General features: G+C 47.1%; 4 protein-coding genes and 1 non-coding gene across 6 annotated transcripts in view; 3 read left to right on the forward strand and 2 right to left on the reverse strand.

Annotated features, from left to right (window-relative positions):
- abca1b (ATP-binding cassette, sub-family A (ABC1), member 1B) overlaps nucleotides 1–1440 on the forward strand; it is a 39970-nt gene extending 38530 nt beyond the window's left edge. For both annotated transcript variants that reach the window (XM_030738786.1, XM_030738787.1), the window contains 2 exons: nucleotides 181–424; nucleotides 499–1440. In XM_030738786.1, coding sequence (XP_030594646.1) covers nucleotides 181–424; nucleotides 499–651 — 397 coding nt within the window. In that variant the 3' untranslated portion in view covers nucleotides 652–1440. The remainder of the gene's footprint in view (nucleotides 1–180; nucleotides 425–498) is intronic.
- Nucleotides 1441–4315: 2875 nt separating this feature from the next.
- On the reverse strand, nucleotides 4316–7624 carry nipsnap3a (nipsnap homolog 3A (C. elegans)). Its single transcript, XM_030739624.1, has 6 exons — nucleotides 7474–7624; nucleotides 5657–5864; nucleotides 5412–5573; nucleotides 5179–5328; nucleotides 5011–5097; nucleotides 4316–4917 (listed from the first exon to the last, which is right to left on the reverse strand). The coding sequence occupies exons 1-6, from the start codon at nucleotides 7546–7548 to the stop codon at nucleotides 4841–4843; spliced, it is 759 nt and encodes a 252-aa protein (XP_030595484.1). The 5' UTR covers nucleotides 7549–7624; the 3' UTR covers nucleotides 4316–4840.
- Nucleotides 7625–8040: 416 nt separating this feature from the next.
- noa1 (nitric oxide associated 1) lies at nucleotides 8041–14802 on the forward strand. The gene is made up of 9 exons (XM_030738600.1): nucleotides 8041–8319; nucleotides 9454–10425; nucleotides 10519–10683; nucleotides 10773–10883; nucleotides 11126–11217; nucleotides 11966–12097; nucleotides 13412–13528; nucleotides 13606–13723; nucleotides 13797–14802. Exons 1-9 carry the CDS (start codon nucleotides 8133–8135, stop codon nucleotides 14036–14038), a joined length of 2136 nt encoding a protein of 711 aa, XP_030594460.1. The 5' UTR covers nucleotides 8041–8132; the 3' UTR covers nucleotides 14039–14802.
- Nucleotides 14803–14923: 121 nt separating this feature from the next.
- Nucleotides 14924–27455, reverse strand: rest (RE1-silencing transcription factor). Its single transcript, XM_030739677.1, has 6 exons — nucleotides 27320–27455; nucleotides 22632–22911; nucleotides 21147–21704; nucleotides 20848–21008; nucleotides 20665–20748; nucleotides 14924–19011 (listed from the first exon to the last, which is right to left on the reverse strand). Exons 2-6 carry the CDS (start codon nucleotides 22874–22876, stop codon nucleotides 17147–17149), a joined length of 2913 nt encoding a protein of 970 aa, XP_030595537.1. The 5' UTR covers nucleotides 22877–22911; nucleotides 27320–27455; the 3' UTR covers nucleotides 14924–17146.
- Nucleotides 21920–21992, forward strand: trnaa-agc (transfer RNA alanine (anticodon AGC)). The gene has a single exon. It is a non-coding gene; the product is annotated as a tRNA-Ala (tRNA).
- Nucleotides 27456–27580: the final 125 nt, after the last annotated feature.

Consider the following 27580-nt stretch of genomic DNA (forward strand, 5'->3'; position numbering starts at 1 on the left):
TCACTCCCTCTGCTCCTGCAGCTTCACCTTTCCACCTGCCTCCCTCTCACTCTCACACATCTCTGACACAGCTGAGAAAGATTTCATGTTCTTCCTTAAACACAGGTGGATACAGAGATGCAGCTTAATTGGACCTGAGTATCCTGCAGCCCGTGTTTAACTCCCGGTTTTGTGTCTCAGGTTTGGCGACGGGTACACGATCATCCTGCGGGTGGCGGGGCCCAACCCCGACCTGCTGCCCGTCATGAAGTTCATCGAAAGCGAGCTGAGCGGCAGCACGCTGAAGGAGAAGCACAGGAACATGCTGCAGTACCAGCTGCCGTCATCGCTCACCTCGCTCGCTCACATCTTCTCCATCCTGGCCAAGAATAAAGAGACGCTGAGGATCGAGGACTACTCCGTCACTCAGACCACGCTGGACCAGGTAGAGCACACACCTGAGCAGGTGCTGATGGAAATGTGGCCCGCAGAGGCACTGACCCATGTTTGCGTTTTCAGGTGTTTGTAAACTTCGCGAAGGACCAGAGCGACGACTATCACTCCAAGGACAACTCCGTGAGGCGGAAGGACGTCGTCGTCGACGTCCCGGCACTGAGCTCGACCAGCGGAGCCGCACGCGAGGGCGGCGGGTTGATGGAGAGCATCATGTGACCGCACTGGGAGGCTGACGCTTCAGCCTGGACTTGACCTGCAGCAGAGAGGGCACCTACCTTTTCGCCAGCTGTGATGTCATACTGATTTAAAAATGGCGGTGGACGGAGTTCCCCGCTGCCTCATGCCAGTCAATGCAATACGATTTCCTGTGGAGGCGGCGAGCGTTTTGCCGACCTCGCCGATTTAAACACTTGAATGAGTGCCTTCAGACCTCCTGCAGCTCCGAGACTCTTCTTCTCTTCCTGATTGAAGGCGAAGAACGCAGGCGACTGTTTTTGTGACCAACGATGAAGAATCCGAATCATTTCAAACGGCCGAGGGCTCGACTGCAAAAATCACACAAAACATTTGATTCCGTTTTTACTCTCAGACTTTTATTTATATGCGTAGAAAAAGAGACGTGTAATTTGTTTTATTTTGGTAGAGTTATTAACTGTTTCCTGTAGTGTTTAACAGCCAATCAAAGTGCCTGATGCAAGTTGATTTGTGTTTTTTAAAGAAAAGCAGATTTTTGTGTGTTTGGGTGCGAAACAGTGAAATACCTCATCAGCTTCTGAAGCACACTACAGTATTGACGAGCAGTCTGCCGATAGATCGGCACTCTGATTGATCAGTGAGCTGCTAACGGCGACTCGCTGTGACCGCGGCGCTCGAAGTGTTCGAACCATCAGTTTGTCTTTGCACTGAAATCAAACCTGCTTTCCTCTGATCGTGTTTATTGATCATGCGGCTGATGGAAGAAGAGCTGTTACAACCCCAGCAATCAGAATTAAAGTGAAACTAATGTTCTGCCTCCACCTGACTCTTTACTTCACCCTCTCACACACACACACACACACACACACACACACACTCTGAGGAGTGGTGCCTCACTTCAGATGCCAGAAAGGTTTATGCCTTTCATTCAATTATTATATAAAAAAACTGGATCCAAGTTTAAGTAAAACAGCTCGATATCATCAGGGTACTATTTGTTTTAATCCTTCCATTTATTTTGAGTCGATGCTTTTCCCACAGAGAGCAGCTGCTTCAGAGAGAAGCAGCTGTGGGTCAGATCACCAGCCCTCCTGAACACCTCCTAGGTCAGATGTTTTGAGCGTGTCTCCTAGGAGGGTCCAGGAAAGACCCATGGATTACATTCCTCAGCAGCCTTCAGAATGCTTACACATTCCCACAAGATGAGCTGGAAGTGACCGGGAAAAGGGCGGTCAGGACATCTCTGCTTAGACTCCTGCCCTGACTGTCCTGGGCCTGGATAAGCAGCAGATGGATGGAACCTAAAGAATCTCTTCAGGTGTCCTGTATACACTCATGACTACAGTTTTTGTCAGTGGCACAAATTTTGTTTCATGTTCAATTTTTTTTTTTTTACATTTCTGCGATGTAGTGAAGAACAATCATGAACATTTCATGTTTCAAAGACTTTTATTGGCAAATAAATGTAAGCAAAGGCTCCGTGTCTGCAGTGTTGACCCTCCTCCTGCAGCTCTTTGTCTTTGGTTATCAGCTGGTGATCAGCTCAGCTGATCTGTTCCTGCCTTTCAGTGCTCCAAGCTGATCAGTTTGTAGAACTTAAAAGCTTCATGATGATCCAGGTATCAAAATGTAGGTAAAAAGGAGACGTTCCCACATGGTTTAAAGATTACCCAAAATGCACTTTTTGAAGTTTTCTCAGAAAACATGAAAATTAAAATCAAAAGCATAAAACCTCAACTCTCTAATTCTCAGTTTCAGCATCTTTTTTAATGTTGTCTTTGCACCAAATATTATCAGATGCACTATCCTGCCAAAAGTATCCACTCAGCATCCAGATCACTGAACCCAGGTGTTCCAGTCACCTCCACAGGTGTATAAACCAGCACCTAGGCATGCAGACTGCTTCTACAGACATCAGTGATAGAATGGGTCGCTCTCAGGAGCTCAGTGAACCCCAGCATGGTACCGTGATAGGATGCTACCTGTGCAACAAGTCCAGTCACTGCTAAACAGAGGTGGCAAAAGTACTGACATTCTGTACTTAAGTAGAAGTACAAGTACTTATGTTAAAAAATACTTTAGTAAAAGTCGAAGTACTGGTTCAACTTCTCTACTTAAGTAAAAGTAAAAAAGTACAGGCTCTGAAATGTACTCAAAGTAAGAAAGTAAAAGTAGTTCTTTGGAGGATGTTTCTACCTGCTATTTTTGTGTAAAACAAACCGAACCTCATTATATATTATTGTAATAACATAAAATAATATTACATGAGAATACAAATGTTATTCCAATCTAAATTTTAATCCTAATGAATGCACTCAGCTTGAATCTGTTATGTAGGACACAAACTGTTAAAGGGAATTTAAACACAGCTCTGTTCTCTGTGTCCTCCATAGTAGAGGGTGACTGTGCCTCCACCTAAACACCAACATGAGGATACTCAGGGGTTACAGTGGGATTCAGAAAGTGGAGGAACCCTAAGATCAGCTGTAGTGGCTCTGCATGGGGAGAAGAATCACAGCTTTCTACTGTGAGCTGCAGTAAATGATGTTGGTGTGCAGGCTGTGATCAGCTGACCTGCTGCTGCTGCTCTGAGGTTTACTGCTCTGTGTGGATGAACTGAAGTCACAAAGATGTAACCCAGTATTTCACAGCTATCTGAGCTGATCTCCATCCCCTACACTGACAGCATACAGGCTGTAGAAATGTTGGATTCAGTGAATGAATCTCAGCATCAGCAGCTTTGATTCAAACTCATCTCTGCTGCACTGATGTAACCTGTAACTCTGACCATGAACACAAACACTGTGCTCCAGTCCAACACAGAGCTTTACTGTAAATACAGTACAACAAGCTAACCTATTTATTACACACTAAACTGCAGCATTTTCATAGAATCTTTGAATTACACAAAGTCAGCATACTTCAGTTTATTTTCAGTCCTTACCTTTAAATCTAACCTCTCTTCTTCCTCTCCTGTCCTCTTTCTCCATCTCTGAGTGAACTTCTCTCTCTTTTCTCTCCCTGAAATACAGCAGCTCTTCTTTTAGCTAGCAGACACACTGTGTGACAAACTGCACACACTTTGGGTGTTTGCTGATATTTGTTGAGCATTTATTAACGTTGCATTTACCTGCCACACGTTACTCCCTTCATGCTCGCTCCTCTTCAGTAGCGCTAGCTAAGCTGTTTATGTGCCGCAGCGCAACTTACGGACTCGATTATAGCGCTATAAATGATACATTAATTATATGGGTTTGCGTATTTAATCCCTTTGTACGAGATCAGCCCCGATGATGGAGGATACACCAGTACGATTGTCTCTTATGTGTTATTATTCCTCCGTTTAGGCTCAGATCGTTTGATGTTTGAAGGCGCACTGACCGGAAATGCAAACTTCTTCTGACGTGTTAAAAAGTAACGAGTCTGTTTGAAAATGTAAGAAGTAGAAAGTACAGATACTTGTGTAAAAATGTAGGGAGTAAAAGTAAAAAGTAGTCAGAAAAACAGATACTTAAGTAAAGTACAGATACCTGAAAAATCTACTTAAGTACAGTAACGAAGTATTTGTACTTCGTTACTTCCCACCTCTGCTGCTAAATATTCCACAGTCAGCTGTTAGTGGGATTATAACAAAGTGGAAGCGATTGGGAACGACAGCCATGAAGGGGTAGGCCACGTAAAATCACAGCGTGGGGTCAGTGGATGCTGAGGGGCAAACCATTCCAAATATTATTGTATATATAGGTTTCAATTCAATTACATCTAATTTTATTTATATATTTTACTTATATAATGTCAAATCACAACAATCACCTCAAGGCTTAAAATGGCTTTAAAATGACTTGTAAATCATCAGCTGTGGAAAATAATTCCCTGCATGAGGAAAAACAGTCCACAGAGTCTGAGTCACATTTATTTCCCAGTTATTTTCACACTTTGCAGCTTTAAAGTTAATGTAAAGCAGAGAGAAGCCCCGCCCACCTTTCAGTCACACCGCGGGATTGGATGCTGTCGCTGTCACTGACTCACTCCTGGCGAAGCTGAATAGTCTGATAGTTCAGTGATTATCAGATATTTGAGCTGCTGAACTATGATTGGTTCATCAAGGGAAAGGGGCGGAGCTCTACAGAGACCCACGTGGGTCAAACTAAAGCTCAGGTGAACATGCTAAACTTTGTTCCAGGTGAGGCGCAGGCATCAGGACAGGAAGTTACTTCAGAGGAGAGAAAGGACACGGGAACATGAGCTGATTCCTCTGAGAGTCCAGATTGACAACATTGTTCCTAACTGAGAGACACAGATGATTGATTATTGATTGATTTCATTTATGCCAGATTGGGTGTTTACCAATGTATGATGTCATTATATGCGGAGTCTCACCTGCAGCGACCACTCTGGCGTCGTGGTGAGCCGTGTGTCGAATTTCAGCTCTATGGTCGGGACTCTCGAACCACCAGAGGGCGTGAACTGACGAGACACGTGCAGTGACATCATCAACCGCTCAAGTCACACCATCAACCGCACGCAGTGACATCATCACCTCAGTACCTCTATTTAGCAGTCCAAACTCGGAGTGGAAAGCTCCTACGAGCCTGCCGTACCCAGGTGCATCCCGGGAATTGACGGCGGCCTGGAAGGCCTTACCCCAAACGGCCGGACCACCGGGTCGCATCTGGAAGGTAGCCAGCTCGTACACACCTGGAAGAGACAAACAAAACATGTGCTTTTGTGACCCGATGGGCGTGATGTCACTGACACATAAAACAGGCGGCGGGGCTTACCACCCTCCTTCGGCGGACTCTGCAGGCGGCTCCAAGGAACCATGTAGGTGACCTCGTTGTCCTGTGATGCCAGCATCGGTAAGGCCTTGGAGAGATACTCCGACACCCAGGAAGGGTCCTGAGCCAGCGCCGCCCTGACCGCCGCCCGCTGGGAGTAACTGTCTGAGGAGGGGGTGGGGGTCGGTTTCATTTTAAAAGCCCCATGAAGAACATTCAGATTTCTGTGAGAAGGAGAAGGTCCTCACCATATTTCCATATATGGAAGACCTTATTCAGGCCGCCATACTCAATGCTCCAGTAGCCAATCAGCTCAGAGTGGGCGGTGCGCAGGTGGATCTTCTCAGCGGTCAGCTTGAGGAAGGCTGCGTTCTGCTCCGGGCGGATGCAGTAGGTGCGGAACTCGTAGAAGGTTCTGTGTTCCTGCTGGGGGCCGGTTCCGAAGCGCGCCTGTGGCTGCAGAGAGGAGGGAGGAGAGCGGAGGTCTCACACTGACAGAAAACCAGAGGAGCAAAGAGCTCGGCCCCAGAAAGTTCACCCACCACGGTCCTGCTGTCCAGAGAGCAGCGCGGCAGCGCGGCAGCGATACAGCGAAAAGAATACACCAGCCAATCAGCAAGCAAGCAAACAAACGAACGCCCTCCAAAGAGGTGCAAGGTCATAACCAGTATCTTCAACAGCTTATATGACGTCAGTACTCTTTAAATATGGAAATAAAGATCCAAAATCTCTGTACTTTAATGTTGTTTAGCATTAGCTCTGCTGTTGAGATGTTGGTGCAAGTCTGAAAAAACAGATAAACCTCCCAAAGACGCAGGAAAACTTCAGGAGAGGCAAATCAGCCATCGAGCACCTTCTTAAAAATGAACTGACTGACTCAGCAGCACCAAAAGACCTGAAGGACCACAGAGGAGATCACAGAATCGTTTCTATAGTCAAGAAGGACAGCTTCACGACATCCAACCAAGTCATGAGCACTCTCATTGTCAGGGTCTACAACCAAGAGACACCTTAATGAACAGAAATACAAGAGGGTTCACAACAAGGTGCAAACCGCTGGTTACACTCAAAAACAAGGAGACCAGATTAGACTTTACCAGAAAACATCTAACAGAGCCTGCAGAGTTCTGGGAAAGAAAACTCTTTGGATGGATGAAACCAAGATGAACTTGTACCAGAATGATGGGATGAGGAAAGTATGGAGAAGAGGAGAAACAGCTCGTGATCCAGAGCACAGCAGCATCATCTGTCAGACATGGTGGAAGTGATGTTATGGGCCAGCTGGACACAGGTCTGGGCTTGATCACCTGTGGCCGGGTTGCAGGAAGGGTTGGCAGCCCAACCTGCATCTTCCATGAGGAAGACCCCACTTAAGCTACAGACCAACCCACGGACACATACTCCCAGGGGTGTTTGAGGGACGGGGAAGGATGAGCACCCCACCAGGACAGACCTCACCATGATGACCTCAGATAATTGCGCCAAAGTCTGCAACAATGAGCGGGGCCTGAAACTCCATCAGTCCTGGATGAAATGAATCAGGTGCCTGAAAACGTGCAGGGCAGCTTTCCAAGTCTTTAATGAATAAAGTTTTATCAATAAAAGTAAACATGTTATTAGAAATGTCTCAGCTTTTACAGATTCTAAATATTTCAGTCCTGTTTGATAACTGATCTGATCTGTTGATGAGTATCAGGAAAGAGTGCAATCTGCTGCCACCTGCTGGACTCAGTCACACACCGCAGCTGAGGGATACGTGACTGTGGACCACAGAGCAGGCTGTTTGTCTCTGTGTGTCCTTCTGTGTGTGTATCCATGTGAACACACTGTGCGTGTTTCTCTGCTGTTGCTCAGGTTTACACCTGTGACCTTTGACCCACATCAGAGCTCTCAGCTCAAACACGGAACTCACAAACATGAACTTTAGAGCAGGAATCCGCGCGTGTACAGGTTGAAGTTCAAGTGCTGGGTGGACCTGCGTGCACTTTCAGGGTCACGCTGCAGATCCGGCGCAGTGATCTGCTCCTCGTCAGGTTCTGGCCTGCTTGGTTGCAGGTGGACTCACCTGTGCGGCGGCGGCAGCAGCAGTGGGTCTGAGGAGGCCCGCGGCGGACCTCAGTGAGCAGCTCAACTTCAACATGGTGACAGAAACAAGTCGGACTGCAAGAAGAAGCTCGGAGAGGAGGAGGTCTGCAGGGGGCGCAGATCCTCTACGATCACGAGGTCTCACTCCACGGAGAAAAAAAACTGTGGGCGTGGCCTCTGTGACTGAAGGCGAAGGTAGCTGCTGATGGAGTCCGTTTAAGGGCCTCTACCCTGGGGCTACAGACGCAGATGAGATGCTGTGTAACTACCGTGTCTCTGCTCCATGAATACATAAATAAATAATGTGTTTTTTTCATCTCCAGGTTTGTTTTTGGAAAAAATTTTTGCTCCTAAATTCACAGCGGAGTGAGCCCTCTGGTCCTCTTGTGACGTTGTGACGTCATGCCGTTCAAAATGTTTTGCTGATCGATGATTTATCATCTGTTTTATTATCATTATCTCATGCACACTGTACCGTGTTTACTATTTTTTTATATTAAATTAAATATCATTTAATTCATGTTTGTTAAACCGGAACGTAAACAATCGACGAGTTTTGCGTCATATCCACCGAGGAAGTTGACGCGGAGAGGCGTGTGATCTCTCGTGCAGGTCAGACCTCCGCGTGCGGCCGTCAGGATGCTGAAGGTGCTGCAGGTGTGCGTCCGCCGCCAGCTGTGGAGGAACGTGTGTTCCTCCGCCGCAGGAGCGGGGCCGCAGAGGGGCTCAGAGGCCGCGGGAGGTCGCGATCTGAACCGGGCCGGGGTGCGGACGTACACCGTAGACCCGAACCTGGAGGAGCAGTTCGTGTTCGTGGACTGTACAGGTGAGCGTACAGGTACAGGTGCCACAGTGAGCGCAGCAGGTTGTTAAACACTGATTTCTTTTGAACGTTAAGCTGCTTCAGAGGCCCGAGCTTGACTGGCCTCAGCCTGATAGAACACCTTTGGGGTGGATTAGAGCGGAGACTGTGAGCCAGGCCTTTTCTCCAACATCTGACCTCACACATGTGCTTCTGGAAGAATGGTCAGAAATTCCCATAAACACTCCTAAACCTGTGGAAAGCCTTCCCAGAAGAGCTGAAGCTGTTACAGCTGCAAAGGGTGGGCCCACATCATATTAAAGCCTCTGGGTTAAGAATGGATGTTACTCAGGTTCATGTGTGTGAAGGCAGATGAGCGAATACTTTGGACAGTATCATGTAGTGTAAGTGTTTAGAAAATTGCCATGAACAGTAAAGAAAGCAGGAATAATGTTGATCCTAAGAATATTTCTAAGACTTTGGACACTTTAAAAGCTTTAAACCCTCCGACTGTCGGCACACTGAGGATCTTCCAGGCTGCTGTTTTTCAGAGGCCTGGTTGGTCGTAAGTGGTGGTTTTGTACCATAAACCGCTCTGGAGCAGGTTAGGTGTGCAGTAAGAAGTGAACACTGAAAGCTTCAGCGTTTGCTTTTAATAAGCACAAAGAAAACTACCAGAAATAGTCTGCACAAAAATGAATGCTAGAAAAGCAGAGTCCACATCTAACTGATGCAGCTTCTGTATAAACTCTGTTTGAATCCAGTCACTGTGCCATTTACAACAAAACAGCCTCCAGAAAATGATCAGCAGTCATTTCCTTCATGTTCTCGGTGTTTAACTGGAGAAAACAAACTCTGAGATATGTAATCACTGTATGATCAGGAAATATCACATTAAAACCTCACAAGTTGCATTCATTAGTTCAGAGGGGGTAAAATGAGGGTGATGTGCACAGAAGTCAGAGTGATATTCAGAAGCCTCACTTTTATTTTTGAAATAAATGATGTCTAAGAAAAAAAGTTAATAAAAAGGTCGTTTAGAAATGTATATTTTTAAAATCAGGGTCAGTTTTTCAGATAAAGGTGGGCTAGAACAGAGAGGAGCAGCACAGGTGCTGCACAGGTGTCACGGGCCCGTCTTCTTCTCTCCTGGTTTAGATCCAGATGAGGACTCCAGTCAGAAGGAGAAAGAACTCCTCCATCAGCTGAGCACCATCTCCTCCTCCTCCTCTCCTACTTCTCATGGGTCTTTGACTGATGCTCAGGTGTGCCCTCAGAAACACCTGAGGTCTCTGGAGCGTCAGCTGCAGGTGTTGAGGAGTGGTGTCCTGAAGGAATCGGAGGTACAGCCAGACTCCCAGATCCAGTTCCATGATGTGGACTTCCCGTTGGATGAGAGCATCATGGCTGCAAAGAAGAAAAAGAAGAAGGCAGCAGGGAAAGGTGAACACAAGATCTTCGGCACCCCCGACGTGGACGAGCCGGTCAGCGACACGTGCTGCTCGGGCTGCGGCGCCGTGCTGCACTGCTCCGCCACGGCTGTCCCCGGGTACCTGCCCAGCGAGAAGTACAAGGTGCTGGTGCAGGAAGGGCGCCTGAGCGGCGCCACCTGCCAGCGCTGCCACCTCCTCACCCACCACCACAAGGCCCTGAACCTGCAGCTGTCCAAAGACCAGTACCGGGACGTGGTGCACCAAATCCGACCCCACAAGGCTCTGGTGCTGCTCATCATCGACCTGCTGGACCTGCCGGACTCCATCGTCCCCGACCTGCCCGAGCTAGTGGGGAGCAACAAGCACATCGTCGTCCTGGGCAACAAGATCGACCTGCTGCCCAGAGACTCGCCGAACTACCTGCAGCGAATCAAGCGGCAGGTCTCTCAGTACTGCAAGGACGCCGGCCTCGGCGCTCAGGTGACCGACGTCCACCTGATCAGTGCTAAGACTGGGTACGGCATAGAGGAGCTGATCTCCAGCCTGCAGCGGTCCTGGAAGTATAAAGGTGACGTGTACCTGGTGGGCAGCGCCAACGCCGGGAAGTCGACGCTCTTCAACATGCTGCTGGAGTCCGACTACTGCAAATCCAGAGCCTCCGACGTCATCCACAAGGCCACCATCTCACCGTGGCCCGGTCAGCACCACACTCCATTTAGTTCTTACTCATATTCTTGTCTCTGGGTTACACCTTTGTTGTGACTGTTTCTTACTGCTGTGGTGCGTTCAGGGACGACTCTGAACCTGCTGAAGTTCCCCATCATAAACCCGACTCCGTACAGGATGTTCAGGCGTCAGGAGCGACTGATGGAGGCGTCGCAGCAGACGGAGAGCGAGCTGTCGCCGGACGAGCTCAAAAGGCTGCAGCACTTCAGCAGGCAGGGGTACTTAGTGGGTAAGACATAGGAGGGCAGGGAGGATGAGGGGGGAGGCAAGAGGGACGGGTGCATCACTTCCTGTCTGATGACCTGTTTATCTGTTCAGGTCGTGTTGGCAGAACGTTCCGGGCTAAAGAATCCAGACCGAATGAGATCCAGTTTGATCCTGATAGTTTGGCGTTTGGAGAAGACGAAGACGGAGAGATGACAGCGACAGGTGAGTAAACTGATGCAGAGAGGAATCTGTCAGAAATACTTTATGATAACAAAAAAGGGTTAATTGATTATTTAAGCTTAATTAGTGCTTATTTTGCTGTAGTACGCTTTACTGAGCGATCTTCTCTCTCAGCTGAACCTCCAGCTGTGGAGCTCAGGAATTACAGCAAAACTTTAAGTCTTGTATAATTTGAATGCGCTGACGATTCTGACCTTTGACCTCCGTGTGACCTCGCCTTCCAGCTGCCACCAGCTCAGCCGAGGAGCTGAGCCACAACGAGCTGAAAGACGCCCACTGGCTGTACGACACGCCGGGAATCATGAAGGAGCTCGATGTGAGGTTTCCCTTTGATCTTCTTACAGCAGCTCGCACACGTGCACACTCGCACGCATGCACACACGCACACGTGCACACGTGCATGCACGCACACACACACAAAACCAAACTGATACAAAAGTGCTTAATGTCGACCTTTCCTTTTCTTGCACTGTTAGAGAAGCTTTGCATAATTCAGTTCAAATGATTTCAATTTTTATCTTGCATGCAGCCCCCCCAGTTTGTCCTCACCTCTTGGCTCCTCCCAATTTAAAAACACTTTCTTCTGATTGGCTACCCCTCATCTCAACAAACAGAAACAGGTGGTGTCTGAACACACCTGACCTCATTCTCTAAGCCAGGGATCCTCAACTCCAGGCCTCGAGGGCCGGTGTCCTGCAGGTTTTAGATGTGTCCCTGATCCAACACACCTGAATCAAATGGCTGAATGACCTCCTCAGTATGCAGTCAAGTTCTCCAGAGTCCTGCTAATGACTTCTATATTTGACTCAGGTGTGTTGAAGCAGAGACACATCTAAAACCTGCACCGGCCCTCGAGGCCCGGATGTGAGGATCTCTGCTCTAAGCAAATGTCTCTGGAGGAGTCACGCTCATACTTTTAACTACAAACCAGCAGCAGAAGCTCTGACGTCACATGGAAGTAAATGGTAGCTGGTGGCCTCCGTACAGCAGGGGGCAGTGCTGCACCGAATAAAGTGCTGTCAATACTGGACGTTATTGAATCTCTCTCGTTGTTTCTCATGCAGATCCTGAACCTGCTGAATGAACAGGAAGTGAGGTTGGTAGTTCCCACTCAGGCCATCGTCCCGCGGACCTTTGTTCTGAAGCCCGGCATGAGTCTGTTTGTGGGAGCTGTGGCCAGGATCGACTTCCTGCAGGTCAGAACACGAAGAAGCTGCAGATACCTGCTACCTATTCATAGGTAGAGTGGTTGTAAAGTTCAGATGCCATCAGTTGCCTCAAGGTGCTTTACATTATGTGGTGAGTGAGAAAGAACTTCAAGGATCAAGCACGCTCTTGGCAGCAGCGGGGAGGAAGAACTCCCTTTTAACAGGAAGAGATCTCCAGTAGGAGCCGGATGAAGGAGGAACGGGACCAGTGAGAGTTTCTCATCCTGCAGTCGGTCAAACAGAGTTGGGGGGCAGCTGGTGACGGTGGTCCTGGGTAGCTGCTTTGGGCTGGAAGGTCACTCAGGTGGCCACAGGACAACTTTAAGAGTACGGAGTCCGACCGTGAGATGAGCTCACTGGAGAGGACACTGAACATGTTCTTGAGCCATTTATTTATTTATTACAAAGTCCAGCTGTGGTCTGAAGTTTCCATCCGCTCATCACCAGCGTGAGTATCAGGATACCACCTTTAATCAAATGTTAGTGGGGGTGTGTGTACGTATTTGACCGTGTGTGGATCAGAGTAAATTCAAACCCAGTTCTTATTTTTTTAAAGTAATCAAACATGTTCTGTACAGTGACTCCACCCTGGAAGAAGAGTCCAGAGAACGACCCTGATGAGTGGATTTAAACTGCTGACCACAGCTGGACTTTACTCCAGAGTGGCACCTTTATAACCTGTATTAACCCTTAATATAATTTCAGCCTTAAGCAGCCACATTAAGACTAAAATAACCAAATGAGCTCTTTTATATTTTATACAGGGAGACTTTATTTGTCCTGGGTTCGATTCCACCTCGGCCCGGGCCTCTCTGTGTGGAGTTTGCATGTTCTCCCCGTGTCTGCGTGGGTTTCCTCCCACAGTCCAAAGACATGCAGTTAGTGGGGTTAGGTTAACTGGTCACTCTAAATTGCCCCCCCCCCCCCCCCCCCCCCCCCCCCCCCCCTCCCCTGTGACCCTGAAAAGGATAAGTGGATGGATGGAGACTTTATTTGTGTTTCTCATATCTGTGCTGCCTCAGGCCTCTTCAGCAGTAAAAACATACACATACTTCCAACTTTCCATTATCCCGACCGCACTGATGATCCGATGATCCGATTCCTTAAACAACTGTTATTGAAAGGATGGACAAAAACATGGTAGGAAACATTAAAAATGTCGCAGTGGCAGACGGACGTAAGTCTGGGGTCAAAAAAGGCACCTCTGCCACTTGAAAGCAGCTGCTGCACAATTGGAAAGTAATTCTGAGGGATTGGTGAGTGATTGATCGATCAGCTGCTGATCGGCGCTGTCCTCCGCAGGGAGAGAAGTCCTGCTGGTTTTCCGTCGTGGCCTCTGGCCGAGTACCGGTTCACATCACCAGCCTGGAAAAAGCTGATGGCATCTATGAAAAACACGCTGGACACGTGCTGCTGGGGGTGAGTCACGTGACCCCTGCACAGTGCTGCATTCAGGTGCCTGTGATTATTAATACCACTGTGCGTGCTGTGTTCAGGTGCCTGTCGGAGGCTCGGAGCGTATGAAGGAGTTTCCCGCGTTGGTCCCTCAGGAGTTCAGGCTACAGGGTCGAGGTTACCTGGAGGCTGCTGCTGACATCAAACTGTCATCTGCAGGTAAAACGAGGAGCAACACCTGCGGCACCGTCGGTGTCTTACCTGCCTCACCTGTCTGTCTCTCCCTCTGCAGGCTGGGTGGCTGTGACGGCGGTGGAAGGGGATCAGCTGCTGTTGAGAGTTCACGGCCCGCAGGCTGCAGGCTTCGGTTTGAGGACGCCGCCGCTGCTTCCTCACATCGTCTCTCTGAAAAGTGAACGTATCCGGAAATCCGCCGCCTACAAACCGATGAAAGCCGCGGGGCTGCTGGACAGCGGACTGTTGGCCGCAGGCGCCGAAAGGCTGCAGGTGAAGAAGAAGAAGAAGAAAAAGTGAGCTACGACTAGAGGAGGTGAAGGAGGAGCTGCTGTCTATCCATCCTGACTCAGCAGGTGGTTGTAGCCCCACCTCTAAAAAAAAAAAAAAAACTGGATCACTTCAGCCTTGGTGGAGGATGTGTTGGTTATATAAATATGCATCTACTGTTCCAGCTGTTATCATAGATGTTTATGCAGCTGGATCTGACTCCAGCCATCAAACACTGATTCTTACATCCTTAAATGTTCTGACACTGACGGTCTTCATCGTTTTAGACTCTGTACACCGCCACAATAATATGAAGCAAAACTATCAAAATAAAATTAAAGCCCACACTCTCAAGCTTTAATTTGAAAATAATTAATTACTTGTGGAGGAATTACAAACATTTGTATCCACAGTCGCTTATTTTCATATGTAATCAGTTAAAAATACCTATTTTTTTTGTAAGCCTTTATGGAAAATCCTTCGCAGACTGACCTCTGACCTCAGACTTCCGGTCTGAGCTTCGGCTCCTGAGCCATTCCAAGCCTTCTCCATCCTTTCTGTCCTCCATAATTCAGCTGCAGGTGGCTCTCGGTGTTCTGCAGCACCTTGTGCTGAACCCTCTGGATCTGTGACATCTTCTTCCTGTAGACGTGGTTAATGAGGTGTTGACCTCCTGGACAGGAAGGGAGCCCGTGTTCGTGTCCCACGGGGATCGTCCCGGCCTCTTTAGCCCAGGCTCCTCTGGTTAGTTTATTTTACGTTTAAGATTATTTTACTTCTCTTTGATGTTAAATGAGATGTTTTGATTAATGTTTCTCATCAAGACTTTGAATAGATTCAATAATTAAAATCAAACTCCAGCTTTTTTGAACGTGTCTTTATTAAAAACGGGCCGACAGACACGGAAGCAGCTGATAGTGTTTGGAAACCTTTATTTACAAAAAAGCAGAAGAAAGTACGTTACAGATTAAAGCTTATTTAAATCGGTTAGTTTTTAGCTGAAGAGCGCCCTCTACCTGCACACAGTAACATCAAACATTTCTATTTGATCTAAACCTGACAGAAAAAACACATTTCATCCTGTTAGACTGCAAAACTTCTACAACCATAAAGGTGGTGTTATTTTATCTGCTCTGTGTCATCAGTTACGCTCATATTTAGCTGCACACCTGCGAGCGTGAAGCAGAAACCGGCGAGCTTCAGGGCCGGAAAAACGAAGTGCTGAAAACGGCAGATCGGCTGAAACCCCCACCTTCACCTGGCTTCTAAAGACCAACGTGGTGGTGGCCAAAATGCTGAAGTTGATGCTTCAAAACATAAAGTGAAATATGAAGTCTGCAGAGGTGAGAAAACCTTCTGATTCCTGAGCGAGCGAGCAGGAGCAGCTTCTTCAGGATCTGCTGGACGGATTTTTGGGCTGAAGTAAACGTAGTGTCAACAGGCAGCCGTCTGTAAGCAGTCCGATCATTTTAATTTCCTTTTTTAAAGAAAACGATTTTCCGCTGTCACAGCGCAGTTCGGCTTAGTGAAAAGGTAAGAACGTTACGTTTGGGCAGATTTGTCCCTCGATGAGGGGGACTGAAAACCTCTGATTACAGAAAAGATAAAATAACACCAGCCTCATCGTTACGTTGCAGCAACACAAACTACACAAGCTGCTGCTTAGAGAAACCTTCAATGACAGCAACTCGATGCTGATTTTATCTGATAAAAATGAGCCGCTGATGATGATGATGATGGTCCTCAGGTGGAGATCCGTGCAGTTGGAAAGAAAACACTTTGGCGTTTCCACTGACAGGAATATTGCACTGAAACTATTAACCATTAATGGAATTGAATGTTTTACAACAGCCGGGGTAATGACCACGCCTTTAACCAATCACATCTCAAAGAAGCAGCTTTCCTCTAAAACATCTGCAAACATCTGCAGCACTGTTCTGTTTGACCATTTTCCAAAACACAAGACAAAAATGGCACACAGTGGTATCAGGGCCACATCAAGGAAAAAAATTCATGTGGAGGAGGAGCATTAGCCGCATTAGCTGCTAATGCACAGATATCAGTGGTTCCATCTGCCTGAAACACTGAGGGGGCACCACAGGAAACAGGAAGACACTTCATCGGTGTTTGATCCTGAAGGTGTGGCGCTCAGGTGCTAACCTTTTGTGGCAAATGGGCTCTCAGGATAAACTGAAGCTGGATGGCACCAATGGCTTTAGTAGGTATACTGTGTGGACTGAAGCCTGCTCAATGCTTCAGCTTCATTTTTTTGTTTTTGGAAACACAAAATATTGTTTCATTTTTTTTCCATAAAGTGGCCCAAAAGCTCCACAGTGAAACAGCGTTTAGACCAAACGCGAAGTGAAGATTAAGTGCAGCAAAGATGGAGGTGAACAGATCTGCTTCAAGCCGTCTTCTACATAAATCAGCTGAGATCTTCCAGCAGACGGTCACTGCAGAGACTTTGCTTCATGTTTGGTCTGAACGCACAGAAACACTTTTAACCTTCAGACGACAAATATAAAAACATCAAAGCATCATTTCAACAGCTGATTGTCAAAGGCACTAAATGTTTTTAAAAAATGGGGAAAAAAATCCACTTTACAATAGAAAAATTTTTTTTTTTTTTTACATGGAGACTTTAGGAAACTGATGGACTTCAAAATGGGAAACAAGTGAGGTCTCCAGATGTTCTGTGGTGGTCACGAAAATTGATATGTTAAAATTCGTTGCATCTCCTACAGCAGAGTTCAGGTTGCACGATCTGAAGAGAGAAGAGCGCATTTACACAAACTGACCCTACAGACAGGCTGAAGCACAACAGGGTCCGAGCACCTGAACTCAGGCCCCCGAGGCCTCTTCCAGGAGTCCACATCGGTCACAGTCCTGGGAGGCTTTCAGATCAGCCAATCAAAGCTTTGGAAACTGAGCACAAGCAAGACCAAATCTGGTGATACAGAATCAGCGGCTGTTGATGGATTCACCCTCAGTGAGGCGAAGAGTCGATGCTCGGACCCCGAATGCTGAGACCTTTGTTGTGCTGATGTGTTCGTGAAGTCTTATTTCATGCAGCTGGAGTGTTTGTACTTATAAGCAGAGACGGGTGACAACGACGCACAATGTGCTGGACACAGCTGCTCATTTCTGGGCTGTGGCACTGCTGTCCATGTAGTAGACATTGACCAGGTGGCGGTTCAGGTGGCGCCGGTACTCCACCTCCAGGGGGAACGTGCGGTCGCAGAAGATGCACGTGTGACTCTTGAGCTCCGTCGGTGTCGGGATCTCATCGGTGGGTGTCTCCGGGTCATTAGCCATCTTAGTCAACCCGGCGCCGTTACCATTGAGGCCAGAGTCGTCGCTGCCTTCAGAGGCGCTGTCGCTGATGTCACTTCCCCCCTCGTGGCTGCTGTGAATGCCCTCGTCGTCCTCGGGGTCGGCAGGTTTGCTTCGCTGCCCTGGGAGCACCAGAGAAGGCGGTGACTTCGGTTTTAGGAATGTTGGCGCAGGCCGGTCTTCAGCAGGAGAAGGCGTGGCCTCACTGGAGCTGCAGCCAGGTGAAACATCTGTCTCCTCTGAGGGTTTGTTCAGACTCTTTTCTGGCTCTGGTGGAGCAGGTGTACTTGCAGAGGTGTTTGTCTTTGCAGGGCTGTGCTCTGTCAGGTTGCTGTGAGTGGCTTCCTTCAAGTTGTCCAGATGAGAAGAAACTTCAGGAGCCTCTGAGGACGGACTGATGATTGAGGATGGTCCATCCTCTGCTGGATCTGCAGCAGGCTGAGGGATGGTGGCTTTCTTGTTGGAGCTCCTGGTCTTCTTCTGCTTTGCAGGTGTTGCCCTGTTGGACTTGTGTGCTGTCAGACTGGACTCTGTTACCTTTCTGGTGTCTTCTGAGGCAGGTTTACACTGAAGCTCCTCCACAGCTGAGGCTTTCAATCTCCTCTTCTTGGATGGAGTACAGGGCTTGCTGGAAAGGTCTAAAGCCTCCCCCGCTTTCCTCTTTAAGGCCTTTTCCTTGACCACCTTTTCCTTCTGAGCTTTCTCTGTAGGCTTGGGTTTCTGTGGAGCTTCTCTGACATGTTCTGCTGTCTTCTCAGACTTCTTTGAGCCAGACCTTCTGGCCTTGTTGCCATTTTTGTTGTCCTTCTTCTTATTTTCTCTCTCTTTCTCAGGCATCACCTTTTGTTCCTCCTTGTCTGACTTCTGCCTGGCTGATCTTGCTTCCTCTGGTCTGTGTTGGTCAGATTTCTCCATCTCTGGTGGGTCTTTCTGGGGTATGGGTGCTTCTGCTTGGTCCTGGACTGCTACTTTCTCTGCTGGAAGCTTCTTGACTCGTCTCTTCACCTTGTTCTCTACACTCGCTGTCCCCGTCTGGATTTCTTTAACAGATGCGTTCTCTACAGGACTCTCAGTGAGCTTCTCAGCCTTCTTCTGTCTTGTGGCCTTTTTCTCTGGTTCCACTTTGTCCTTCGCCTTTGGTAGTTTCTCAGAGGTGACGGTGGACTTCTTCTGAACCTTGTCAGGTGTTTCAGTCTGTACCGGCTGGCCAATGCTGGGCCGACTGCTCTTTCTGATTGACAGATTGATGGGACTCGACTCTTCGTCACCCTTGTCCATGTCCAAGTCTTCCTCAATGCCGGATGAATTTTCAAAATTATTTGTTCCGGAGTCAGACTTTTCTTCTGCACTCTCTGGACCTGGTTTCTTGACTCGCAGCTTGACTTTGGAAACGTCCAGGGCGACGTTGCAGCCAGAGTGCCTAGACTTGATGTGATACTGCAGGTTGCATTTCTTGGAGGCAGCATACTTGCAGAGGGGGCACAGGAACTGACGAGGGTTGAGGTGGAGCTCAACGTGCTTCTTGTAGTTGCTGCGATCTGCAGTCTTGTACTCGCAGTAGGGGCAGGAAAGAGGTTTGGGGCCATTGTGGACCTGCCTGGCGTGTCGGGTCACCTCGTGCTGGTTGGCCGCCAGGTAGGTACAACTCTCGCACTTGAAAGGACGCTCACCTGCACACAGGAAAGCGAGAAAGTGTTACAGTCCTGCAGTGAAAAAGGTATGACAAAGCAAAGGTTCATGCAGCAGGTGAGGATCTACACATGTCAGCAGGCTGATTCCTGATGTCTGACTATAACTGCTGTTCATCTGCATTCACAACACTGGTGTCCCTTTCTTATCCATAAAGTATAATAAACATACCATGCATAAATCAGACCGATCTCTACTTCATGGTAGTCTCCCTGTGGACCTGCGGGCCGCTTCTTTTTTATTGCTCCCTGCAAGGACCGTTCTGACCACTCAGTTTCACCATGGACCTCAAACTAGATTCAACTTCAATTTCAAACTGACCCGACGTTCAGGCCGTCCTGCTGGTGAGGGTTTTTTTGGGGGCCACACCAACAAAATCTTCACTTAAAACCCAAAATTTGGTTCCCTACGACTTTATTCTTTATCCTTAGGACCACACTGAAGGTGATCCAGGGACATTACAGAGGAACGAGTAAAAGCAGCCAGAACGGGATTTCCAGAGAGCAATCCAAAAATAGCAGCGGCGCGAGAAGTGATCCAGAGGTGCACAAAGAGAAGACCTTGAAGTGGAGATCGATCAAATTTCCGTAAGATGTGGTTTTTGCTTTTTTTATTCCATGTATTGTCAGCAAACCTGTGAAATGTGCCTTGTTATAAAATGTGTGTCAAATCATTCGGGCTGTTTTCATGTACCCTGATGGAAGCCAAACATCTGAAACAGGAGTGTTCATGCAGGAGTTTGAGGCCCGGTTCACAGAAGAGCAGATAAACCTGAAACCACTGAAGTGTGGGAACGTTTTTCTGACCCTGCTGATCTGTTTTCAGACTGATCTGCTCCTCAGTGTGAATGCCTCACACAGCAACACAACACAACACAGTAGGCGGTGGCATGTAGTTCTGCTGTTACCATGTTAGTCCGACAGCTTCAGTGAAAGCAACACAAACAGAAATGTTCACAGTGAGTCAGAGGAACAGAAACACAGCAATAACATCAGTAACATTAATTCTGCTCAGCTGTAACATATACCACTAATATCACCATCCTGTGCAGCAGTCTGAGCACCACAACTATCTCTGAACACTTTGACAGGTGCTGGAGATTCAACTGTGAGCAAGGTAAGAAAGTTCAGATTCAAGATTTTAAAAAAATGAAATTAAATAAATCAGAAATTAAAACACTAAAGTCCCAAAACCAAATCACCAAGTTCCAAACTAGACCCTCATCCTGGGACTCCCGCCGTTTTCCCGCTGCAGACCCTGGCGGGCCCTTTAGGACAGCCCACACCTTCAGACTGCAGGAAGTGCTGCCTGTGGGACTTCTTTCAGGGGACGAGAAACCCCTTCTACTCTGAATCAACGACGCTGACTGACTAAACTCCAAACGAGCACCAAGCAAACAAAACAAACCATCAACACAAAATTTTAAGTCACTTATGAGATGGTGAAAACAGAAAGGCTGAGAGGGATGTTAGGGGGTCGTTCTAGCATATGTCTCTGCCTCCTGCAGCAGGAACATGCATTGACTCATAAACCCAGAGTAAAAACTAAGAGGAAGACTGAGCAGTGCTGTCTAATATAACACGTCATTATTCTGCTCTGTAACTCATCTATTAGCCTCCTCAGACATGTTTTACCTGAGTGAGTCCTCATGTGTCGGGTCAGGTGGGTCTTCTGTGAGCTTGAGTAGTCGCAGTATGGGCACTGGAAAGGACGAACACCTGCACAAGACAGAAAACACCCCTGAGATCCCAGGACTACATCCATATGGACATTTTAACGGTCTGAAGGACAGTCAGGAAACCCGAGGATCTTCGTACCAGTGTGAGTCCGAATGTGTTGGATGTAGTTGCTCTTGCGGTCAGAGAAGTAGGAGCACTGGCTGCAGGTGTGCAGTTTGCTGGGGAAGTGATTCCTCAGGTGTTTCCTCCAGTGGTACTGACTGACGGTGGTGTATGGGCACAGAGTACACTTAAACACCCTGCAGGGACACAGCAGCAGCACACATTCATCACTCAGACAAAGACCGCTGATGGTGATTTTCCTGTAAAATTCTCAATCTGTCATTTGGAGCAGTACTCTGTGTGTGTGTGTGTGTGTGTGTGTGTGTGACCCTTACCTGTGGTCTTCACCCTCTTTGTTGTGGTGCTTCAGGTGGGCGATGTAGTGGTCGTATCGGTTGGTGTTGTAGCCGCAGCGCTCACACCTGATCAACCCTTTGATGTCATCTGCAGAGGCCGCCACCTCCCCTCCGCTCTCTGCCTCCCCACTGGCCGGGGCCTCAGGTGTTTCTGCCTCCTTGGCTTTGGTTTTGCTCCGCCCCTCCACCCGGTTCACCACCATCATCTTGCTGATGCTGTGGCTGCTCAGATGATCCACGAACTCCTGCTCGTTCTCCGCCTGGAAGTGACATGGTTTGCAGTGGAACGGCTTCTTCTTCTTCGCGCCCTCCGTCACAGCAGGCAAGCCCTCTTTGCGTTTGGTGCTCCGGGGAGGAGTTTTAGTGCCGGTGGAGGGGTGGGGCTGAGGCTGGCAGGACAAGTCTTCGGCTTTGTCTTCCTCACCCTCGTTCTCCTCCGTGCCATTTCCAACAACCACGGCGCAGATGTCTGCGCCCAGAGTCTCAGGATACTTATCAATACAGACATCTCTCTGGTTCTGGTTCTCGTAGCCGTACCTGACCACGCACACACAGGTGAGTTAGTGGCCAGATGACACAGGTAACAGGGATATTAGTATCAGGTAATACCGTGCAGGTTTTTACTGTGTCTTTATCTGAATCACAAAAACTAAAGCATGCTTTATCGTGCCTTTCAAACCTCCATGAAATTTCACACCACTAAACTAAAATGACTTTAAATTAGTGACATCAGTGGTGTCCCCAGTTCTTGTGGTTTCATGGTATAGTGGTTTACAGATTCACTTAGCAAGCGAAAGGTCGCTGGTTCAATTCCAGCTGGAACCACAGGAAGGGCATCCAGCATAAAACCTGCGGGGTGACCCACAGTGGGTTGTGGCGACCCACTGTGGCGAGGGAGCAGCAACATTTGTGTCCCCACTTCACTCCAAAAATGTCAACAAATTATTAAATTCTGCCTTTTTTTACTTCTGTGAGTAAAATAAAGCATTTTGATGACTTCAAAATATTCAAGATATTCCTGCTGTTTCTCCTGCTGTTAATCATGCTGGAGGCATCCTCTGCATAAACAAGGGGATTCTTCATGATACGCACTGGGACGGCTCAGCTGAAATCAAACCAAACTGCTACACTACCCGTGCTAACTGGCTATGAAGGGGAAAGGGAAACCGACTGCCTACGAAAGCAATAACTCATCCTTCATGATGGCAAAAGAGGCACCTAACTGGCCTTCTAACCTGGGAGCACTTGCTGTACAACACAGGCTTACATATGCAGCACCCTCTGCAACTTCACAGGAAGTATAGAACAATTCAACTGGATGCTCCCAAGAATATTAAACAAGTTATGGAGCGATTTAGTCGACTCTTTATCTAGAATGCTAGTTTGGTTGAAGCTTGAAGCTAAATATGAGGGTTAAATCATGCTTTACTCCACATGAGGTCCAACCCTTTCTTATTTCCTCACCTGATCACGCTCTCGTCCTCGCTGTCCGAGTAGCTGCCTCCCACCGTCTTCAGCTCCATCATCTCCTTCTCACTGTCACAGCCGCCGCCGCCCTCCGCGGCCGTCACCGCCGCCACGTTTGCCAGCATCACCAGCTGAGGGGCGGGCAGCGTGTTCCTGGGCATGTCGCTGAGATTCTGCCCATCCTCCATCAGAGGAACGCCCACGGGAAACATGTCGAGTGAGAACACGGGCTGAGCGGCCATGTGGAGTTCAGCGCTTCACCTCGACCGATGGAAAGCTGCAGAGACAATGACACAGGGGTAACACTTTAAATAACTCCCAACCATTTCATTTTAATGCAGACAAATACACAATGAAGCTCTTCTCATTTACAGATTGTCAGTTTTTCAAACTGTCCGTGAAGACCAAACAGCCTCAAATTATGAGACCGTAATATTGGCGAGAACATGAAAAATGTTTCAGCTGACAAGGAGGACTTTCTGCTTATTTTAACCCTTTAGCTCATGTATAACACTGAGTGTGATGCTTTCCCAAAGACAGGCCACAGATCAGGTGTTATCATGTAGGATTTGAGTGCAATCTACTTTAAAAGGTTCACAAAAAGCAGATAAATGCAAAGCTTTCTGTCATGCACCAATATCTGAGTGAAAACACAAAAACTGCCCTCAGATTTGTGAAACGCCTGTGTTGCTCTTTCCACTGTGTGTATGTTAGTAAATCAGAATCATTCTGAACCAATAGGGTTGGTCTACATACTGCCACGCCCCCATTTCTCTATATAAGGAAGCAAGTTTAGGCCCAGGTGAAGTTTAGGCGGTGGTGACGATGTTGTAAAAGACACACCTGCACCGCTAAGGCAAGAAAGCAGGAGAAAACAAACAAAATACAACAACAACTAAAAGGAGGTACTGAACGTTTCAGTCATTTTTAATGAAAGATAAGATCGTTTAAGATTAGATAAGGAATGCTGGAATAGGTTTAAACACCTTTACAGTTATTTCAAAAGCTAGAAAATTTGTATCTCACAAATCGGTCCATGCACTCGTATCAACCAGGTTAGAGTGCTGGAGCGCTCTGTTGGCAGGATTATCCAGATCATCAGTAGGATGTTACCCCAGTATAGAAGTCACTTCACTGGCTCCCAGTTCAACACAGAATTACCTTTAAAATCCTTCTGAGTTCATAAAGCTCTCAATGGTTTGGCCCCTCAGTGTCTGTAACCCAGTCTGACCTCTCAGGTCATCGGGTGCAGATCTGTGAACTGTTCCCAGAATCAGATCCCAGAGCACTGAGGGTGCTTTCAGTTAATGTGGTCCTGTTCTTTGGAACAAGCTGCCTGCTGACCCGAGGTCAGTTACAACAGTGTCAACATTCAAAAACTGACCTTAAGACACTGTAGACCTACACAGTTTGTTTCTCCTCTCTTTGGGTAAGTGCACTGAGTTTACACAAAGCTTATAGTTAGGGCTGGATCAGGTGACCCTGAACCCTCCCTTTAGATATGCTGCTATAGGCCTAGGCTGCTGGGGGTTCCCATGATGCCCTCTGTTTATTCTCCACTCTTTATTTAATCATTAGTTATTATTAATCTCTGTCTCTCTCCCCTCTCAGCAGATGACTGCCCCTCCCTGAGCCTGGTTCTGCTGGAGTTTTTCCTTCCCACTGTCACCAAGTGCTGCTCATAGGGGGTCGTTTTCTCTGTATTATTGTAGGGTCTTTACCCATAAAGCACCTTGAGGCGACTGTTTGTTGTGATTTGGTGCTATCACAGGCGTAGGAACCGGGGAAACAGGCGCATTTTTCCCACCCAAAAATTACACTGTGCAGGAGAAAAATACTTGATTTTCAAATCTTTATCTTGCATGCTTTTATTTTGAAGGAGCAACATAGCGTTGTGTCACCCCCCCCGACCCCCTCTGAACAGTGTGTTTGAGGGCGGAGACAGCGGCAGGAGTCAGAAACTCTCTGAATGAGGTAAAACGGTCTGTGGGGATGTTGCCGTAGTTGTTTGTAACGTCTTGTTGTTGGTTTACTTTCATATATACAAACCAACTCTTTTTGGTTGAGTCATCTTAATCCTGGGATGGTCACTCATCCAATATTTAACTGCTAACTTTGTCTAGAAGTCAGCTAAACGAGCCAACATATTTGGTTATCTCACGTCAGCACAATGAAAAAGGCTGAAACAGCAGCAGGACTCACTTTGTTTAAAAAGAGTTACATCAGTGTGAGTAACAGTCACAAAGGCAACACCTGATCATAATTTATCAACACGACAGTATATTAGATATGTGTAATAATATCTTATCAGGAGAATGGTAGTACACCGAGTAATGACTCAGTTGAAGCAATGAAAGGTGGAGAGGCTGAAGAAGCTCAGATAAGGTCTTAAATTAGTTTAGTGAAATATGTACTAGCCTCTTATTGCTTTTAAATATAAAACTAAACAGTTTGATCCTGAGAAGAACGGGTTCAGAGAGAGGAGAGCCAGGTGGAGCTTCAGGCTGTGAGGTCAGCTTTAAAAACTGCCTAATTCTGTTAAAATAATTATTGCACACTTTCTGTAAATCCTATAAACTTCATTTCACTTCTCAAATATCACTGTGTTCGTCTGCTATAAGATATATTTAACTGAAATTGCTGATCTGAACAACCAATGATTTATAAAGGAAAATCATGAACATTTTCAGGGGTGCCCAAACTTTTGCACACCACTGTAAGAGTATGGGTTAGGTTATGTTTAGGCTGCCAGGTGCAGTACAGCACTCCACTCGAGTTGGTGAACAGCTTCTTCATAGTGACCAATAAGTGGATTTTTTTCTGGTTTAGTATAAAATGAGCCACCTTTAGGTTCAGGAGCAGCAATGCAGCACAGAGGAGAGGAGAAGGAGAGGGAGGTGCAGGGCTGGAGGTGAGGTCTTAAAATAAAGGAAAACTTTTACTGTAAGGGTCAGGTGATGCTGTAAACAGAGTTGACAGAGTATGAGATATAAGGTATAGATCTTAGGGCTGGGCAATAAATCAATAACATTATATATCACGATAGATACGTGATCAGTATAGCATTTTTTAATGCTTTGCTCCGAGTATTTATGGATCTGTCAGGTTTCTGATATGTGCCCCCCCCCATAGTAAACTCATTCCTATGGCCTTGGGTGCTATATAATTAAAACTGAATTGAATGAAACCTGTTGTACAAATAAAATGAACACTGATGGTTTCTGGAAACTGTAAATAATGATGCAAACAACAACATTATGAGCAGCAATAAAATTCATTTTAAAGACTCTCATTAGTTCCTATGCATGGTCAAAGGGACCTGCACCCATAAATCACTGATTCCTGCAGTTTTAAATACGTTTTTTCCCCCAACATTACTAAAATAAATAAATGATGGGGGGACTGTGCAAACAAATGTGTGTTTTAACTCCTTTTTACATTAAAAAGGATGGAAAACCATAAAAAAAATGACCTTAATTATATTTTATTTATTTTTGCAACCTTTGTCACAGTCAAAGACAAAAGTATAGCTTGTTAAACACAAATAACGCCACGTTTAAAAAGTATCCGTTGGTCATTTTAGTTTCTGACTCGGGAGTTGAGTCATTTTAATTCACTAACTTTAAATATTATCAGCTGTAAGTAAAGCAGGACCCTCCCGGGGGATTAAACCGCCTTCCTAAACGGGCAGATTTTCGTGCCTCACGGCGCAAACATCCCGGAGTAACGACTCAAAACTTTCACTGCATCGCTGACGGCCATTTTGAAAACAGCACCACGGCTCAGTCGACAGCGCCACAGCCGCGCCGAGGTCCCTCCGAAAAACGCCGAGTTTACGGGAGCTCCCCGCGGGGAGTGGGGCCGCCAGGAGCGACTCAAACTCCACGTTTCACCCACTAAAAGTCACAGTTATTCAGGGGGGAGAGAGCCGAATTTAAGAAGGGAAAACAGAAGTGACAAAAACTAAAATTGGCGACATAAAACCACGAATATCTCATAAATCTGTCAATCGTGAATTATCGGCTGTAAAAGTAAATTTGTTTAGCAGATTTGGGCCAAAAATAAATAACGTTGGAGTCGAAAAAGAGTGAAACTTTTAATCAGGCTAAGTATTAAAAAGTAAAAGTGCGATAATCTGCACAGATTACTGAGGATGTCTGGGGATTAAAAACAGCAAAAGGAACTATTTTCTGTAAAAATCTCACTCATCGCTCTTTTTTCTGCGCTATGTGCTTAAATAACTTCAAACTTGAATCCAAGTGATTATGTTTGACTCGTGTACAGAAATGGTGGCTGTAAAGCCGCCGCTGTAATTTACAGCCACCATTTCAGATCCTCACGGAGTTTCACCAAACTTCGTTTGCGGAAGCGCACAAGTCGAATCAAACAGCGACATTTTGCTGCGGTGGTTGGGACTCGAAGTAAAGTGTTAAAAGACGTTTTCCAGCTGTTTTCCAGCGGTGGATGTGGAGCTGGCAGCCGGGGAAATGGGGGGAAAGTGTGGGTCGATGTGTCGGAGTGTTAGCCATGGTCCTGATCAGCCCCGGACAGCGCCTTCTTCACCACCTCACCGCCTCCATTTTCCCCAAACTGACTTCAACTTTGCAGCCGCTCCGCTCCGGTAAAACCCCCGTACAGCGGCGCCTTCAGCCCGACACCTCCCGCCCCGCCGCCCTCACACTCACCGGCTCCTCACGTCCGGACTCTACACAACTTTTCCAGGACTTTTGCTTCCAGCTTCGTAGTTTTTTTCGCCCTTCGACGAACAGCGAACGGAGGAAAGTGGACACAACTTTCCGCACATTCCTCCACAGGGACGCACGGCCGTGACGTCAGCACGTCGCCCCGACTCCGTGTTCGGGGAGGTGCAGAAATCCCGGTGATTCCTTTAAAATTAACCGGATTATTCTTTGTTTATTTATTCTTTCTTTGTTTTATTTAGATTA

This window comes from Archocentrus centrarchus, chromosome 10 (genome assembly GCF_007364275.1).
Source record: "Archocentrus centrarchus isolate MPI-CPG fArcCen1 chromosome 10, fArcCen1, whole genome shotgun sequence".
Lineage (NCBI taxonomy): Eukaryota > Metazoa > Chordata > Actinopteri > Cichliformes > Cichlidae > Archocentrus > Archocentrus centrarchus.

What these genes read in the sequence shown, in the direction of transcription:
- rest (XM_030739677.1), bottom strand. Translation starts at nt 22,876, where the DNA reads ATGGCCGCTCAGCCCGTGTTCTCACTCGACATGTTTCCCGTGGGCGTT. An exon ending in ACACATTCGGACTCACACTG is followed by an intron (nt 20,749 to 20,847) that starts GTACGAAGATCC and finishes TGTCTTGTGCAG; the next exon opens with GTGTTCGTCCTTTCCAGTGC. An exon ending in ACACATGAGGACTCACTCAG is followed by an intron (nt 19,012 to 20,664) that starts GTAAAACATGTC and finishes TCCTGTGTGCAG; the next exon opens with GTGAGCGTCCTTTCAAGTGC.
- noa1 (XM_030738600.1), top strand. Translation starts at nt 8,133, where the DNA reads ATGCTGAAGGTGCTGCAGGTGTGCGTCCGCCGCCAGCTGTGGAGGAAC. An exon ending in GAATCATGAAGGAGCTCGAT is followed by an intron (nt 11,218 to 11,965) that starts GTGAGGTTTCCC and finishes TTTCTCATGCAG; the next exon opens with ATCCTGAACCTGCTGAATGA. An exon ending in CTGGACACGTGCTGCTGGGG is followed by an intron (nt 13,529 to 13,605) that starts GTGAGTCACGTG and finishes TGCTGTGTTCAG; the next exon opens with GTGCCTGTCGGAGGCTCGGA.
- nipsnap3a (XM_030739624.1), bottom strand. Translation starts at nt 7,548, where the DNA reads ATGTTGAAGTTGAGCTGCTCACTGAGGTCCGCCGCGGGCCTCCTCAGA. An exon ending in CTGCTGCCGCCGCCGCACAG is followed by an intron (nt 5,865 to 7,473) that starts GTGAGTCCACCT and finishes TCCTCTCTGCAG; the next exon opens with CCACAGGCGCGCTTCGGAAC. An exon ending in CGCCAGAGTGGTCGCTGCAG is followed by an intron (nt 4,918 to 5,010) that starts GTGAGACTCCGC and finishes TGTGTCTCTCAG; the next exon opens with TTAGGAACAATGTTGTCAAT.